Below are 18,108 nucleotides of genomic sequence, written 5' to 3'. Positions count from 1 at the left end.
TGGTAGTAAAGTCTCGAAAGCGTATAAAAGGTGGATGCCCATAGTCCAAGTAAGGGTATGCAATCATTATACACCATGTGTGACATGTTTGATTCTCCACCAAGGGCAAGTCGAGCAAATGAGTGTGTTCGGAATGCCTTTCATCCAGGAAATTTAGTCGTCATGACCCCATGTGGTAACAATAGATTGAGTTTGCGTATGCTTCAGCTCGTACCTATTAATATTCCTCGGGATGGTCAGTATCTGAAGTTTCTCCCGCACTAAAATCTGCAAAAAGAGATAGAAGAAAAGGAAAAAAAAGAGAAGCTAAGTTGAAACCCGAGAAGGCGGCTTAGGCAAAAGTTAAGATAAAAGCCTGCTAAGTTGAAAATCTGAAAGAGCGGCTTAGGCAAAAATTAATGCAAAAAATAAAAATCGTAAAAGAAAAGAGATTTGGCTGTGTACCTATAAGAGAATGAGGCTACCAGCAAACGGTTGATGGATTTTGTACATGTCCAACCCAATGATGGTCTTAGCCAAGATGACTGGAATTAGATATATTCCATGTTTTACCTAGTCGATAATACCATTAATTATGACCTTTCCCTTTCCCTGAGGAGAAATCAACAGAAATTAAAGGCAAAAGGCCAACATCCAAATCCAAGAAGGCGTACTCTTTTCCTTCTTCTCATAATAAGAAATCAACAAAGTAAGGGTAATGTACTCACAAACAGAATGGGAAAGTACCTCAGTTAGGTCATATCGAACAATTCCACTAGCTTTTCAACAAAATGCTCATTCATTTTTTGTAGAGCAATGTGATGCGTAGAATCCATAGAGACACCAATAATAGCGGAGAATTATTCAACCATGAAGCACAACTCTTTCCTATTGAATCTAAAGACATGGTCCCTTGGCACCAAAAGTTGAGAGCAGAATGGAGAAACCCATAATCAAGTTTGGTATGTTGCATGGCCTTGAAAGATGAAATTTCCCCAGTTTAATCCAATCATCACCTGTTAGGGTTTTCAAGAGAGTTTGTAAGCTTTTGGCACTCATTTGATATATGTTTTTTACTTTTTGAAGTGTGAAATCACATGTGAGGAAGTGAGGGGGCTCATGGATATATATAGGTCTCAAATCAGTGTCTAATTTGGACTCTACAACTGCAGAGCCGATCGACACTATGCACAGCCGATTGACTGTATGTAGAGCCGAATCGGCTGAGTACAAAATCGATTGACTGTATGGCCTCCTAGTGCAATTTTTTGCCAGTTTCAGAAATTTTTTAGGTGCTCATTTATTTTTCGATGCACATAAGATCATACAAATACAATAATAAAAGAAAATAAGCAAAGTCAAAGTAATTCAAAAACTAAAATCATGATTTTGTATATTTTAAAAAAGTCAAAAGTCTATAAGAGCTCTACAAGCAATAATGAAAGAGGAAACTGTAATCAATAACAAAGAAGGTCAAAAGCTGGGGTTCTCTCCCAAATCCCCCATCCCATCGTCTGAATTGGTGTCCATTTCCTAGATCCGCAAGATCGATAGCTGAAGTATCAGTGTGTCAATTCGACGTTGCTGAGTATCGATTTAACATTGCGAGTCGTCCACTTACCCCTATAACTATTTATGATCTATCAAATTTCCTTACACCTAATCCATGCTTATCCTCAAGCATACCTCAACTCAACATACTAATTCTCATCTTTACCTCCTTTTCATCTCTTTCAATATCTACAAATACAAATAAGTTAAACATATATTAATGAGTTGAATCATAATGACAATCAAGAGAATATCACTCATAGGATAAATTTTGTAACAAAAAAAAACAAGTATCTCACTAATCCATCAAAATCAAATACAATAAGATTTAATACCCTAACATGGTTTCACTCAATACTCTTAAAGTGTTTAGGGTGCATTTGCTCTCAGAATTAAAACATAGCATGTTTTTACCATAAGCTTGCTAATGAATCAAGCCTCCACCACTACACATGTATTAGATGCAAAAATAAAAAAAACTTCACAAGGGTTGTAATGAGGCTTAGGAAAGGGTATATGATAAAAGAAAAAAAATAGAAAGGGTTTCATAGTCAAGACAAAAAGTTATTTACTTGCATGATAATTATGCCACATGACCACAAAAAACACTATAAAAACTTTGAAATTTATCCCCATATCTTATATTAGCACTAAAAACTTTGGAGAAATAACATGTAACAATTCAATTCAACATATTTGATAAACACTTCTCCAATTATCCTCTTTCATGAAATGAATAAATATCAACCCTTTTTTTTAAACTTTTTTTATTTTCTTTTTATTTCTTTCCATCACCCTTTTTTTGTATTTTTCTGTTTCTTTTTATACCATGCAACACTTTTCCTCTTGTCTTGACAAGGGTAGAAAAATAGGGTAATAAACGAAAGGTCTTGGGCTAAAAAATATGTAATAAAAATAAGAAAAAAATGGAAAATAGGCTCAAAATGGCTAACTAAAAGGAAAATCAGGTAGGTGTTTTAAGAATCTAAGAATTGGTTAATCCTAATTGCCCTTGTCATATTAAAGCATCAATTAAAAAATATGGTCTCAATATGCATTCAGAAGCAAGTTATAGAATAAACACACTAAGTTTGATAACACTCAACAAAAATAATTAGAGCACAATATAATGAATTGCTCTTAGGCTCAAAAGCTCACTTGAATGTTCAAATTTGCATCAAGTTTTGTGCATTTTTCAATCAACAGACCAATGAGATACCATCAAATAATTTTAAAGAAACACTAATCATGCTTATCCCTTTCATACATTAAAACTCAAATAAAAAAATATATCCTTAACTTACATGGTATTCAAGGTAATCAAAAAAAAGAACTCAAGGTTGCAAAAGAAAAATTAGGACATATAAATTAAAGCACACCTAATTCTAAGCATAAAAAAATACAATTTTTAAAAGAAAAGAAAATCATGTAATTAACAAATTCCTCCCCCACACCTAAACTATACATTATCCTCAATGTATCAAAAAGAAAATGGCTCACAAAAGAAATGAAAAGAAATATGAAACTCCCCTGATTGTGAGCAACTCGGGCTGAGTAATCTATGGTGATGGTGGGCAAGGAGGTAGAACCCCCTAGTGTTTTATCAAGGCGTCCAAATTTTTCTCCATTTTTGAAATTTTATGTTCCACCTTTTCCAAACGAGCTTCAAAATCTGGTCCAATTGAATCATCAGAGGCATGAAAAAAATAAAAGAAAATATTAGAAAAAAAGGGTAATGGGAAAAAAGTAGAAAATAAAAAAAATATTTTTTTATTTTTTTATCATAAATAAAATATCCTAAAGAAAATAAAGTAAAGAAGTCAAATTTTTAAGGATTATTGCTCAAAACAAAATCAGAAGGTGGTTTGAGATAAGGCGTGTGGTCACGACTTATCAAAAACGATCTTCTGAAAAAAAATTTAGGTTGATGCATTTCGGAGAGCTGTAAAAGGCGTGGTGACGCCTTATCAAAATTAATCTCCTGCCAAAAAATTGAACTTCCTCATTAAAAGAAACTAAAAACTAAAAGCAAAATAAAAGAAATGAAAGAAAATAAGAAGTATAAATAAAAATAAAGAAAGCATTTGGGTCGCCTCCCAATAGCGCAATTATTTAACGTTGTTTTGCTCGACGGAATGATGAAACATTTTAGTCATTAAAATAAGTAGGGTGATCCAAAGGAAGACTAATGAGACATGAAGCAATTTCACCATCGTGGAAGATCTTCAATCTATGACCATTCACTTTAAAAATTTTATCTGAATCCAAGCTTTTAATTTCCACTGCATCATAGGAAAACACATTAGTAACAACAAATGGACCGATCCATCGAGAACGAAACTTACCAAGCATAAGCTTCAATCGAGAATTATATAACAATACTTTTTGACCAATCTCAAATTGTTTCCTAATAAGTATGTTATCATGGAATAACTTGGACTTTTCTTTGTAAATTCTCGAATTCTCATAAGCATCCAATTGCAACTCCTCCAATTCTTGCAATTGCAGTAGCCTTGACATCCCAGCTTTATCTATGTCCATATTGCACCGTCGAACTGCCCAATAGGCTTTATGCTCAATTTCTACTAGTAAGTGACATGCTTTACCAAAAACTAACTGATAAGAGGACATTCCTATAGGAGTTTTCCAAGCCGTGCGGTAAGCCCAAAGAGCGTCATCTAAATGAAGGGTCCAATCCTTTCTTCCTGGATTCATTGTTAGTCCTTTTGAGATGAGGACATGCAATGTTTCACCATCACCTAAATACAAGTATTTTAGGTGATCCGATAAAGCTTTTAGCTCCAATTTTGGTGCTTGCACAATTGGAGGTAACATCTTGTTATTAGTATTAGAAATTTCAGCATTGAAATTTATTAGTTCAGATAATGTTGCTGAAAATAATTCTTGTACACTAATCTCATAATCAATTCTTTCTAAATTAGATTATGCTTCTAATTCTTGCTCATTACTAACATTTTCTTTTGCAAATACATCCTGTATAATTGAATTAATCACATTAATATGAGAAAGAGAATGTATATTATTAGGATATTTCATTGCATCAAAAATATTAAATTTAACAATCTCTCCATCAAACTCTATGGAGAGAGTATCCTCATCTACATCAATCTTTGTCTTAGTTGTTTTCATGAATGGTCGTCCTAACAAAATTGAAACTGATTTTGATGAGAAATTATCATCCATTTCCAAAATGTAAAAGTCAACAGGAAATATGAGCTCATTAACCTGCAGCAAAACATCTTCAACAACTCTAAGGGAATGAATATAAGAACGATCAGCTAATTGAATCACTACACTAGTGTTTTGCAAGTCATTTAGTTTCAATTCTTGATAAGCAGATAATGACAATGACATTAATGGAAGCTCTTAAATCTAACATGGCATGCTCAATTTTCTTATTACTTATAACACAAGGTAATGAAAACATACTTGGATCCTTGTATTTTTCTTGCATATTCTTTTACAAGATAGCCGACACATTTTAACTTACCACCACTTTCTCCTTTTCCTTCATCCTCCTTTTGTTTATGCATAATTCCTTCAAGAACTTTGCATATTTAGGAATTTGCTTGACAACATCCAATAATGTGATACTTATTTCCATCTTTCTAAATGTATCTAAGATCTCCTTTTCTTGCTCATCTTCTTTTGGCTTAGCTATAGGAAAATGAGGTAATGGAGTGTGAGATGAAAGAGATAAAGGAGGATCGAATTTTACCCCATGTGATGCTTTAAAGGAAGCTTCTTCTTCCTTTTCCTTGCTCAGTTCACTTTCCTTAAGTGGAATCGACCTTGAAAAAATCTCCTTTCCACTTCTTAGTGCAATTGCACTAACATTCTCTTTTAGATTTACTTCTGGTTATGAAGGTAGTTTTTTAGAATTTTGAGTCTCCAATTTACTAACCGATGTAGCCAATTAAGTAATTTGATTGCCTAAATTCTGAATGCTTGACCTTGCTTCCTATTGAAGTTGAAGAGTACTGTTAGCAAGATTTTTAACAATATCTTCCAGAGACATACCTGAATTTGAAGCTTGAGGTTTTTAGGAAACTTGAGGTGGTTTAATGAAATTCTAGGAAGGATACTTTTGTTTTCCTTCTTGGTTTTTATAGCTCAAATTCGGGTGATCTCTCCATCCAGGATTATATTGATTGGAATAGGGATCATACTTCCTTTGAGGTTAACCAGTAAACCCGCTTAAACCATTAGCCTCTTGCATCAAGTCTTGTTGCAATGTAGGGCACATATCAGTGGGATGTCCTTGAACTGAGCATACAATATGGAATTCTTTCAATTGTTTATGAGGATCTTCACCTGCATATCCATGAAAAGAAGGGAGTAAGTGAATTAAGCCAGATTTTAGTTTAGAATCAACTGCAATATTAGAAAATATAATGCATAAAGGTTGTTGATTCAAATCCGGCGTGGCTAGCTTTTTGAGAGTTCTGTTTGCCATATTTTCTACAACTTCTTGAAAAATAGAGTGTTACCAATAGCCAAATCTATCTCCAATTCCTCTATGAGATGAATTTTTCTTTGCTTAATCTCCTTTCTTAATCGACGTGTTGTCTTCTCAATTTTAAGGTTATACGGCAAATCAATAGCCTGAGAAGAACGAGTCATTAATAAATAAATTAAACAATCCAAATTTTGAACGGGTTGTCGAAGCCCTTCAAAATAATTTACTCATTTTCCTAAACTAACTTGTAGAAATAGTGAAACCAGATCGAATCCCAAAGGAACCAATGTGAATAGCTTCTCAAAGTTAAATAATAAAAATAGGGGGTTTTGAATGATTGAACTAAATTATAAATAAATCAGAAAATAATAGAAGCTGAATATTAAAGTAAATAAAAATCAATCTTACCAACTTTTCAATTCAATATTGCAAATTCCATCAAATTGTAATTCTAATCATAGGCTTAAAATATCAAATTTTCTATTCAAGTACTCAGTCCATTTATTCAAAAAAGCCACAACAAGTCTAAATTCTCCTAATATAATTGACTCAAACCTGACATCCAAATCAAAACTTACCATTAATCAACTGGACACGATAGCATTCCATATCAACTCAATGATAGCATTAAGAATAATGAGAATGACTAAACCAATATTAATTAATCGAGATAGTTGCAATTCAATTAATCTTGTTTTATTATTTCCCTAGAAACTATCATGCAAGCTATGTAATTCGGTAAGGCCGCAATCACACACACATGAGCCAACTTCTTGCTACTTGTATCAATCGTTCATGATAATTACGGATCACAAAGTCAAGGATAGCAATAGAAAAATTAATATCAAATTGAGTCGTCAGTTCAATCAATATCAAAAATTCATAAATAATAAAAATAAGAAATAAAGAATACTTGAATTAAAGAAGAAATTATGTTAAGCACAAAGCCTCACAAAATCGTAATTGGAATTTATTCACTCTTGAATTAGAAATTAAAAGCTTAGCCACACATGGTGGAGTAAAAAAATTATAAGAGTTATAGGGAATAGAAGAAGAAAACGCACACAACCTCAGGAGAAAGAAAAAAAATAAAGAAATAGAAGTTGTCCCCTTTTGTAAAATTATATAGGAAGTCAAACCTAAATCCTAATAAAATAATTCCTATCCAAAAAGAAACAGACTTCCTATATAATTTTAATCCCATAAGAAAAGCTAAAATAAAGGGAAATCTAAACAAATAAAGTCCTAAATATTGTAGGTGACAGTTTCCTTTATCTAACACTTCCAAAATAAAGAAAATAACATAAAAGTGGACCCACCATGAATTTAACTTATTTCAAAATTCTCTTCAACAGATTTCAACAGCTCATAGATTATAGGGCGTGGTCACGCCTTGTTTAAAATGATCTTCTGCATAAATTTTTACTCTTCCTCCAAAAGACTTGATTTTTGACAAGTGATGCTTTAAAACATGTCTTTAAGTTGAATTTCACTCAATCTTTGATATTTCACCACCTAGATCAGAACAAGCATAATTTCCACAGTTAAGCACAATATCCAATCAAAATATAAGGGAATTAAACACAATAAGTATAACTATTTATGATTTATCACTAATCAACATTAATCAAGCTTAAGTTCTAACATTAAAATAGATGCAGTGGACTTTACCATATTTTAGTTAGGATTGAATTATATTAGAATTAGGTTTACATTAAAATGGGCCTTATCATAATATGTAATTCATCTAGGATTAAAGGCTTGGAAAGACATAACTTGTAATTGGGCTAGACTAAGTAGGCTACATATATAAAAAAATTGGTAAGTTGAATATACAACTTTAATATGGGTTACGGTTAATAAAATAGGCTAGACCTAGGTGAAATATATGTGCTATTTGGTATACCTGTGTATGAACTATTGTGTTTATAGGGAATGATTTGTTAAATAATAAAAGTAAAGACTAATATATACAAATAAGGAAGTTGGCTTCCAAATTCATCTTTGGATTTGTAGTGTAAGCTTCCTTATAGAATCTGAAAAAAGTCATTCATTAGTAAAAGTGTCCCAGTGATTATTCGAATGGTGACTCCCATCTTCGCGTTAGTCTTAGCAATAAGTTAGCATATTCCTGATTAGGTTAAAAAGCCTTACAGTATCGTAATCGCTAAACACATTTGAGTGTGCGTCCGAAATCACCCACCACATATATTATGATCGATTTTCTGTGATAGAATTTTTTTTTAGCTTAGTTTGTTTATGATGTAAATTTGGTTCAGTAAGAATTATTTTGTAATTTAATTTAAATTAATTAAACTAGTGCAAACGCTAGAGATGAAAGAGACACACTAAGACAAATTGTGAGCGTATTTACTGTAAAAGTTACAATTTGACTTATTTAACCTAAACACACAAGTTGAGGGGCCAAAATGACCCTTTGTCCCATGGCATTTTGTACAACGCGCATTGTTTAGTTCAGGGCTTCAAGTACATCCTTTGTGCTTCACTTCTACTACCTTTGAACAAACATTTGTCCTCATACTACGTGGCAAGATACGATTGATTAAACGGAAGCGCAATCTAGCCCCACTAACTGCTCAGTGCACATCGACTAACTAGAGGTCTCACCTTCTGAATTACCCATAGGTTAGAAAAAAAAAGAAAAGAGAAATTGTTAAATAAAATTATTTTTTAATACTAAAACTAGATTAGAGTCGTGTTTGATAAATATTTAATTTTTGACTTTAAAAATTATATTTAGAAGAATATGTAAATTAACTTTTTAAAATAAATTGATAAAAATAATTTATAGAAAACTTGAAAAAAATTTAAATTATTAATACAAATTCATAATTATATTTATTTAATATTTAATAAACATTCTAAACGTGTCTTAATATATACATGCTAAAAATAAAATATCTAACACTTTAATTGTACCAAAAGAAAATGTTCCACGATCTATTTAAGATTAATGTCCCATTAAATGCAAAAAACTAGGCTTATGATTTCTTTTTAAGAATTTAATAGGTTAATTTCTTAATTTTACAAATTGCTTTTCTATTTTAAAATATTAATCATTATTTTTTAATATCACTATGTTATGTTCAAGGGTTTAACTAGTTAAGAATTTAATAAATTAATTATATATTAAGATTAAAAAAATTCTTTTAACAAAATATTTCAAAAATTCAGTAATTGAGTATATTTAATAGGAATTTTGAATTAAATACTTTTAATATTTTAAGTAGTTTTTAATTTATTTGAAACTTTCAAATTGACTCTATAATATATTATCAAATTAACTTAAAATTAATAAATGCTAAAGAACTTTAATTTTAAGTGATAAATTGGATTATCCAACACTTTTTTAATTATATATTCTTTTAATTCATTTTAAATTCTGATTTAGCCATATCATATAGTTTATATTTTTTTATCCCACTTCTTGGCATTATAAAATTTTTTCTAATATTTTAAAGGCTTAATTGCTAAAAAAAAGTATGAACTTTGCACTATTATTAAATTTAGCACGTAAATTTTTAATTTTTAATTTCAATATCATACTTTAACATTAATTCCAATTTTAGTATTTAATAAAATTATCTGCCAAATCTGCTAGCTTGGCGTGAATTTCAATAATAACAAAAAAAATCAAATCAATATTAAAGTTGTTGATTCATTCCATTACTAAATATTATCATTTAAGTACGTAAATTAATTTTTTTAAAAATTTTATTAATTTTACGTATTTAAATGATAATATTTTAATAATAAGTACTGATTCAATTCTTTTTTTTTTGTTTCTGGAGTTAATACCATATTAACAGATTTTGTTGATAATTTCATGAGAAGTTAAAATTGAAATTAATATTAAAATTTGATACTAAAATTGAAAATTTAAATAATAAATGCTAGATTTGATAATAACTATAATATTGAAAACTAAATTTATTTTAAAATTAAAAAAATAATTTTATAAAAAATATTAGATGCCACAATAAAAAATAAATGAAAAAAATAAAATGGCTAAATTTTTTTTCTAATTAATAGTAATAGATAACAGCCTCATTCAATGCATTTACCATGTGGTTCTTCTCCTTTGTTTTTATATTAATATATTGTACAAACTATATATATTGTTTTTACATATCTGATATTTATATTTTATATTTAAAATAATAAATACAAATATTCTTGTTTAATAATTTTATAGCAACAGACACAAGAAAGAATAAATGATTGGGGAAGAATATTATGAATGTTTTAATTATTTCTTTATCTTCTTCTACCTCTGAAAAAATAATAATTCGGAGGAAAAAAGAAAAAACCCAACACTGTCGGTGGACTTCTGATTTTCATGCTGCTAGTTGCAGTGTCGCTTTCTTCATTTCGCAAGCAAATTTCTTATAAAAAAATATGACCAACATCACATCACATACACATTCATTTACAGCTATTATACACTTCTCTCTGTCATTCTTTATTTAATTATTTATTATTATGTCTAATCTAAATAAACAAATACACAAAACAGAAACCAGGAAATAAATACAGAGACAACGCAAGAACAGAGAGAGAGAGAGAGAGGTGTTAGGTTGTTGCATTGTATTGTTTGGATAAACAAATCTGTCTGTTTATTTCTTGTTGCCTTCTCACTGTAAAATCAAGCTTTAGTTTGAGCTGTGCAAGTGTAAATATCTCTTTTTCTCTTCATTTTTGAGGTTTTCGTTTTCTTTCTTGTGGAGTTTTTTTTTTTCTTGTTAGATCCGTTGCAGATTTTTGCAAATTACTTTTCTTTGAGAAAATTGAGCTGGGTTTTCATGGGATCGAGGAATGCGTTTTGTTTTGTGCTTGATGCGTTGAGTTTAGCTTGGTGTCGAACTGGATAGTTTTGTTTGGTTGCTGAGAAAGTTGAGGAATTCAACTGGATTACTTTGAATTCTATAAATTTTGATATTAGATGCTGATATAGCCTTAAAAGATTCACACTTTTCAGTATTTTCTGTTTGGTAGCCGATAAAATGTAGAGAAAGAAAAAGCAGGTTGAATTTTGATTCTTGAATTTAAGATGCCGTTTATTTTTTGGTGCTTGAATTTGGGTTTGATATAATCTGTCTTGTTTTTTCGAACTTGACTATCTCTTTGTTTAGTTACCGAAAAATCGAGGAAAGATAATTGATTCAATTCAGTATTTTCATTTAAAAAATTGTTCCTTTTCTTGGATTATTGGAACTTTCTTTTGCTTCTTTTTAAAATATAATAACACACTTTATCTCAGTATATCGCTCTGTTTTGCCTCTGACATTAGTCAGATGACAAAGGTTAAACTTTTTAGTTAGGTCTCTCTCTTTTCAATCTTACAAGGCAATGACTGTAGAGTATAGAATGTGCTTGAAGGCAAAGAGAATCTGATTTTAACTTTGTTTTGCAGATCGGAAGTATAAATAGTTACCTTTTGAAGTGGAAGCAAACCAAAAGGCAGCATTGTTTTGCAACTTCTTGCATATTTAGGAATGCATAAATTATTTTGAGCCTGAACTGCTATTTCTATCCATTGTTCGTATCTGGGCAGAGGACGGGTGTCAATGGAATCTGAAGGTGAAACTGGGGTAAGGAACATAGACTGTAGGCATGATACTGAAATGCTTTATGTTGCTTCTGCTTCTAAAAGAGGAAATGTACAATTTCAAAGAAGCTAAATGGTTCATGAGTTTAGTTGAGAGGAAAAATTACTTTCTAAGAACAACCCAAATGGTGGAATGTGTTGGTTTCCTTTTTGTTTACTGCCTCAGCAGCTAAGTGGGCTTTGAATCCAACAAAAAGTTTGGATGTCAATGTTTTTCTGCAATTACATACTTTTTCATATTCTATGATTAGTGTGATTTTTAGGGTAAATTAGTCTGGTTTGGACAGTATAATTTGTGATGTTAGGTGGATCATGATTGCTATTTAGTTTCTAACATGCACTGTAATCATTGGTTACTCAGGCAAAGCCCGTAAAGAGCGTAGGCAGACAGGTCTGCCAGATCTGCAGTGACAATGTTGGCACAACTTTGGATGGTGATCCATTCGTTGCTTGCAATGTTTGTGCATTTCCAGTGTGCAGGCCTTGCTATGAATATGAAAGGAAGGATGGAAATCAGTCTTGCCCACAATGCAAAACCCGATATAAGAGGCAGAAAGGTTTGTAGGTTTGTTATGTAATTTTGTCAATGGATATTTGTCGAGTCTGCTTATTAGAAACTGACCTGAACTTAGTTTTTGAGGTGCATGTAGCATTTATTTTGGTATTACAGTCATTTTAGTGCTTGTGCGCACTGTAGAAACTGTTTGTAGTGAATCAAAAAATGAAAATAGTTTAGTCTAGCTAACCTACTTTTTTGCTGATATTAGTTTCTGCATTTTTGTATAACTGATTGCTCGGATATGTCCAGGTAGCCCTGCTATTCTTGGTGATAGAGAAGAAGATTGTGATGCTGATGATGGGGCCAAGGATTTCAATTATCCTACAGAAACTCAAAACCAGAGACAGAAGATTGCAGAGCGCATGTTAAGCTGGCAGATGAATTATGGACGAGGGGAGGATGATGTCGGAGCTCCAAAGTATGATAAAGAGGTTTCTCATAATCATATTCCTCTGCTCACCAATGGACATGAGGTAGCTTAATAAGCATTTGGCTTTATTTTACTCTCAGCTAGCATGATATTGAAGTAAAATTAATATTCAACTACTCTTAACACTTAGGTTTCTGGAGAGCTATCTGCTGCATCACCTGAACATGTTTCTATGGCATCTCCTGGAGTTGGTGGTGCAAAACGCATCCATACCCTGCCTTATGCAGCCGATATCAATGCCTCACGTAATTTTCTCTCATGGAACATGCCTTATGTCCATGTTTGGTCATATGTGATATTGATTCTAGGTTTTGGATGCATTTTTGTTCTGCAGCTAATCCGAGAGTTGTCGATCCAGTGAGGGAGTTTGGCTCGCCAGGATTGGGCAATGTTGCATGGAAAGAGAGAGTTGATGGATGGAAGATGAAACAGGATCCTGTGAAGAATGTTATTCCTATGAGTAGTGGCCAAGCTCCATCTGAGAGGGGTGTTGGAGATATTGATGCCAGCACTGATGTACTTGTGGATGACTCTCTATTGTAAGTTTCAACAGGTGTTACAAAAGTCATAAGGTAGAAACATTAGAATGGTTTCCAATGCATACCTTATTACATGGGTTCACCATTTGGGACACTTTGAATCCTTGTGGTACCTAGAATCTATTTTGCTATTTTGAACATCAAATTTAACAATGATTTTGATTCACAAAGGGCTAAGTTCTAACTACACTCAACTGTTAGTCTATTAGATTTTGTACAAATGGCTAGGTGCTAACTACAGCCAACTATTAGTGGATTGGACTTCTCTTCAGTATAACACTCATCTTTGTTGTTTATCTTTTGATTGCGTTCAAGAGGGGCAATTTCTTAGTTTTGTACTCTTTGGTTTTGCAGGAATGATGAAGCCCGGCAACCTCTTTCAAGGAAGGTTTCAATTCCATCATCCAGGATTAATCCCTACAGAATGGTCATTGTTCTGCGGCTGATTATCCTCTGCATTTTCTTGCACTACCGAATCACAAACCCTGTGACTAATGCATATGCTTTGTGGTTAATATCTGTGATATGTGAGATTTGGTTTGCTATATCCTGGATATTGGATCAGTTCCCTAAATGGCTTCCCATAAACCGTGAAACATATCTTGACAGGCTTTCGTTAAGGTATTGTACTCTGTATGTAAATGTCCTTGTGTACATTGCTTATGATCAAATCCTATTCCATGTGTTTCAAGTGGCCAGGTTTTAAGAGTTTCCATGTCCCGTTGTATTTAGGGCACTAATTGCTTTTTCCCATGTCATTACAGATATGATCGTGAAGGAGAGCCATCACAATTAGCTGCTGTTGACATTTTTGTCAGTACTGTGGACCCATTAAAGGAACCTCCTCTTGTGACGGCGAATACTGTGCTATCTATTCTTGCAGTTGATTATCCAGTTGACAAGGTCTCTTGCTATGTCTCTGATGATGGTGCCGCAATGTTAACATTTGAAGCTTTGTCTGAGACTTCAGAGTTTGCTAGGAAATGGGTACCTTTTTGCAAGAAATATAACATTGAGCCACGGGCCCCAGAATGGTACTTTACACAGAAGATTGATTACTTGAAGGATAAAGTGCAAACATCATTTGTAAAAGAGCGGAGAGCTATGAAGGTAGGAATATGATACATGTGTGCATTGGGCTGTTGCATTTATGAAGTTATTAAATTTGTCTTATTTACTCCTTCCTTTCCTTATGCAGAGAGAATATGAAGAATTTAAAGTTCATATCAATGGGCTTGTTGCAAAGGCACAAAAGATTCCTGAAGAAGGATGGATTATGCAAGATGGTACTCCATGGCCAGGAAACAACACCAGAGATCATCCAGGAATGATTCAGGTAATAATCTGTTTATGAAGACATTGATTAGTTTATGAAAACCGTTACCCTTCAAATGACATATATTTAAAAATCGAGAAAATTTTCACAAAATGGTGTCTCGGTACTAAGGTTTCCAACATTCTGGGCTTTTGAGCAGGATTAGATGTCATTCTGCATTTTTCTTGCCTTATTCAGTCTTCAGTCTCTTTCTTCATCATGACATTTGCATTTGGATTTTACTAAACGGTGTTCAGTGAATAAGACTTCCTGCATTCTGGGCTTTGCATAAGATTAGATACTGTTATTCGACATTTTCCTCTTCATGACACTCGTGTTTTGCATTTTTGGACTGTGAGTCACTGTGGCGATGAAGTTGGTTTCCTTTGTGTATGCTTCCAGACCTATTATCAATTTATCATTATGCCACTAAGTCTGTCATCTGTTCAGGTTTTCTTAGGCCAAAATGGAGGTCTTGATGCTGAGGGTAATGAACTGCCACGACTAGTTTATGTTTCTCGTGAAAAGCGTCCAGGGTTCCAACACCACAAGAAAGCTGGTGCTATGAATGCACTTGTAAGGATGTAAAAATTAAAAGCTAAATAGTATTCTCTTATGTCTAGTTCCATCTCACCTCTGGTGGCATGCAATGTTTGCAGGTCAGGGTATCAGCTGTCCTTACTAATGGACCTTTCCTGTTGAATCTTGATTGTGATCACTACATAAACAACAGCAAGGCTTTGAGAGAAGCTATGTGTTTCCTGATGGATCCAAACCTTGGGAAACAAGTATGTTATGTTCAGTTTCCCCAGAGGTTTGATGGTATTGATAGGAATGATCGATATGCCAACCGCAATACTGTTTTCTTTGATGTAAGTCGTTGATCAACTTTTGAAGATACAAATTATTTTCCTACATAATGTCACTCAATGATTTCTTAGCATTTTTCCTTTAATGTCTGCTATGACTTGTTGATTGAACAAATATCGAGAAAATGCTGCATAGAATTACAATTGCTACCATCAATTATAATGGCAATGACCTTATGAAATTCCAGATAAACTTGAGGGGTTTGGATGGCGTACAAGGCCCTGTTTATGTGGGTACTGGATGTGTCTTCAATAGAACAGCCTTGTATGGTTATGAACCTCCTCTCAAACCCAAGCACAAGAAACCTGGGTTACTATCTTCTCTCTGTGGTGGATCACGAAAGAAGAATTCAAAATCAAACAAAAAGGGCTTAGATAAAAAGAAATCTGGGAAGCATGTGGATCCCACTGTGCCAATTTTCAGCTTGGAAGACATAGAAGAGGGAGTTGAAGGTACATTTGTGGGCTAGTCTTTTTCTGTTTTCTTTTTTTGGTGTCATTGGTCAAACATATCAGTTGATTGTGGAATTTCACGTCCTATATAGCATTTTTGATAATAATATCTATAACATCAAAAGCTGATGCGTCTGCCATGAAACGACCTAGTATTTGGTTGGCATTCTGGTCTAGTTTTTGGTATTACTCTTACATTGGATAATGTCGTTATTATGTGGTTTTGTTGGCGACTAGCTGCTTGTTTACAAAAGAAGTGATCACCCTATCTGGATTTGTTTACAGAAGCTATTGATTCAAGTTTGGGTTTATGAATTACTGAGTTTTGTTATATGACTGAGATATTCCCATGAACATTGCAAATTAGGTGCTGGATTTGATGATGAGAAGTCACTTTTGATGTCACAAATGAGCCTGGAGAAAAGGTTTGGACAGTCTGCTGTTTTTGTTGCCTCAACACTCATGGAGAATGGTGGTGTTCCCCAGTCTGCAACATCAGAAACTCTTCTTAAAGAGGCTATTCATGTTATCAGCTGTGGGTACGAGGACAAAACGGACTGGGGAAGTGAGGTATGTTTTATTTTTTTTTTGCTTTTTCTCTCTCTTGTGTGTGGGCTAGCTGGGTTCTTCATAAAGCATTAATACGTATCACCTGATCTGCAGATTGGATGGATCTATGGTTCTGTTACTGAAGATATTCTTACTGGATTCAAGATGCATGCTCGTGGTTGGCGGTCAATTTACTGCATGCCTAAGCGTCCAGCCTTTAAAGGGTCTGCTCCTATCAATCTTTCTGATCGTCTGAATCAAGTTCTTCGATGGGCTTTAGGTTCTGTGGAAATTCTTTTCAGTCGGCATTGCCCGATTTGGTACGGTTATAGTGGTAGACTGAAATGGCTTGAGAGGTTCGCATATGTAAACACCACCATTTATCCAGTCACAGCCATCCCCCTTCTCATGTACTGCACACTTCCAGCTGTGTGTCTGCTTACAGACAAGTTTATTATTCCACAGGTTAGTGATACCCCAGTTATCTTCCATTTATCCTGTATGTCTTTACTTGTATTGGAATTTCATTCTCCATGGCCCAGTTCTGTGCAGTCTCTGATTACTGATTTGTTGATCCACATTGTCTTGCATCATCTCTAGGATTTACTTAATTTTGTTTGCTCGACACATTCTGGTTGCAGATCAGTAACCTTGCAAGTATATGGTTTATATCACTCTTTCTTTCCATTTTCGCAACTGGTATTTTGGAGATGAGATGGAGTGGTGTTGGAATCGATGAGTGGTGGAGAAACGAACAGTTTTGGGTTATTGGTGGTGTTTCTGCCCATCTCTTTGCTGTTTTCCAAGGCCTGCTCAAAGTTCTTGCTGGCATTGACACAAACTTCACGGTCACCTCCAAGGCATCAGATGAGGACGGCGACTTTGCTGAACTTTACATGTTCAAATGGACAACACTTCTAGTCCCACCAACAACACTCCTCATCATAAACTTCATTGGTGTTGTTGCTGGAATATCTCATGCCATCAACAGCGGATACCAGTCATGGGGTCCTCTCTTTGGCAAACTTTTCTTTGCGTTTTGGGTGATTATCCATCTTTATCCTTTCCTCAAAGGACTGATGGGTCGTCAGAACCGGATGCCAACCATTGTGGTCGTCTGGTCTATTCTACTGGCATCCATTTTCTCTTTGCTGTGGGTGCGGGTTGATCCGTTCACTACAAGAGTAACTGGTCCAGATGTTGAGCAATGTGGAATCAACTGCTAAAAAGAGAAACCTTGAGACACTACAATACAATCCCCTATCCTTTGCATGCAATCCTCGTAAAGAAATGTGCCCTATTTTTGTACCCTTTTCGTTATTCTGTCTGTATTTATATAATGTGCAGAATACATATATATGTAGGTGAGTTATTTAAAGTTAAATTTGTTGTTCCATGAGTGATCACTGTAACATTGTGGATATGAACTTGTGGACTTGTAAAACAAAGATTCTATTTAATTTTGTAACTTTTATGTATTAGAAAGGAAATGCTGCATTTATTTATTTATTTTTAATCTTTCATTTTATATGTTTTAGATTTTATAGTTTAGCAATTAAAGTTTCTTTTTTCTAAGGTTAATAATATTAATCAAACAGCAGATAAATCACTAGATAGCAAGGCCCTACAAACAAAGGGCGCTTAAGCCAAAAAATAGGACTAGCATGAGGAGATAGTCGCCGGGGCCTCACATCCTGCATTGCCAACGATTTTGTAATGTGGTCCGGTCGGGGACAATTTGTTGCGTTGTGTCAG

General features: G+C 33.6%; 2 protein-coding genes across 4 annotated transcripts; one reads left to right on the top strand and one right to left on the bottom strand.

Moving 5' to 3' along the window:
- Positions 1 to 3,678: 3,678 nt before the first annotated feature.
- On the bottom strand, positions 3,679 to 4,365 carry LOC125370280. Its single transcript, XM_048375286.1, has one exon. It carries the CDS (start codon positions 4,363 to 4,365, stop codon positions 3,679 to 3,681), a length of 687 nt encoding a protein of 228 aa, XP_048231243.1.
- Positions 4,366 to 10,313: 5,948 nt separating this feature from the next.
- On the top strand, positions 10,314 to 17,862 carry LOC8271836 (cellulose synthase A catalytic subunit 3 [UDP-forming]). Of its 3 annotated transcripts, none has more exons than XM_015727214.3 (15): positions 10,314 to 10,607; positions 11,445 to 11,622; positions 12,001 to 12,196; positions 12,448 to 12,671; positions 12,759 to 12,873; positions 12,963 to 13,167; positions 13,522 to 13,788; positions 13,932 to 14,277; positions 14,366 to 14,503; positions 14,933 to 15,058; positions 15,142 to 15,354; positions 15,540 to 15,804; positions 16,172 to 16,374; positions 16,468 to 16,818; positions 16,995 to 17,862. In XM_015727214.3, exons 2-15 carry the CDS (start codon positions 11,599 to 11,601, stop codon positions 17,577 to 17,579), a joined length of 3,258 nt encoding a protein of 1,085 aa, XP_015582700.1. In that variant the 5' UTR covers positions 10,314 to 10,607; positions 11,445 to 11,598; the 3' UTR covers positions 17,580 to 17,862. The 3 variants fall into 3 exon arrangements, with proteins under 3 accessions (XP_015582700.1, XP_015582699.1, XP_015582701.1); XM_015727213.3 differs by having other exon boundaries at positions 10,314 to 10,703; XM_015727215.2 differs by lacking the exon at positions 10,314 to 10,607 and adding an exon at positions 10,941 to 11,055.
- Positions 17,863 to 18,108: the final 246 nt, after the last annotated feature.

This window comes from Ricinus communis, chromosome 6, assembly GCF_019578655.1.
Source record: "Ricinus communis isolate WT05 ecotype wild-type chromosome 6, ASM1957865v1, whole genome shotgun sequence".
NCBI classification, from domain to species: Eukaryota; Viridiplantae; Streptophyta; class Magnoliopsida; order Malpighiales; family Euphorbiaceae; genus Ricinus; species Ricinus communis.
This window is presented reverse-complemented; position numbering and strand designations above follow the sequence as displayed.

What these genes read in the sequence shown, in the direction of transcription:
- LOC125370280 (XM_048375286.1), bottom strand. Translation starts at nt 4,365, where the DNA reads ATGTTACCTCCAATTGTGCAAGCACCAAAATTGGAGCTAAAAGCTTTA.
- LOC8271836 (XM_015727214.3), top strand. Translation starts at nt 11,599, where the DNA reads ATGGAATCTGAAGGTGAAACTGGG. An exon ending in TGCTCACCAATGGACATGAG is followed by an intron (nt 12,672 to 12,758) that starts GTAGCTTAATAA and finishes CTTAACACTTAG; the next exon opens with GTTTCTGGAGAGCTATCTGC. An exon ending in ATCATCCAGGAATGATTCAG is followed by an intron (nt 14,504 to 14,932) that starts GTAATAATCTGT and finishes TCATCTGTTCAG; the next exon opens with GTTTTCTTAGGCCAAAATGG.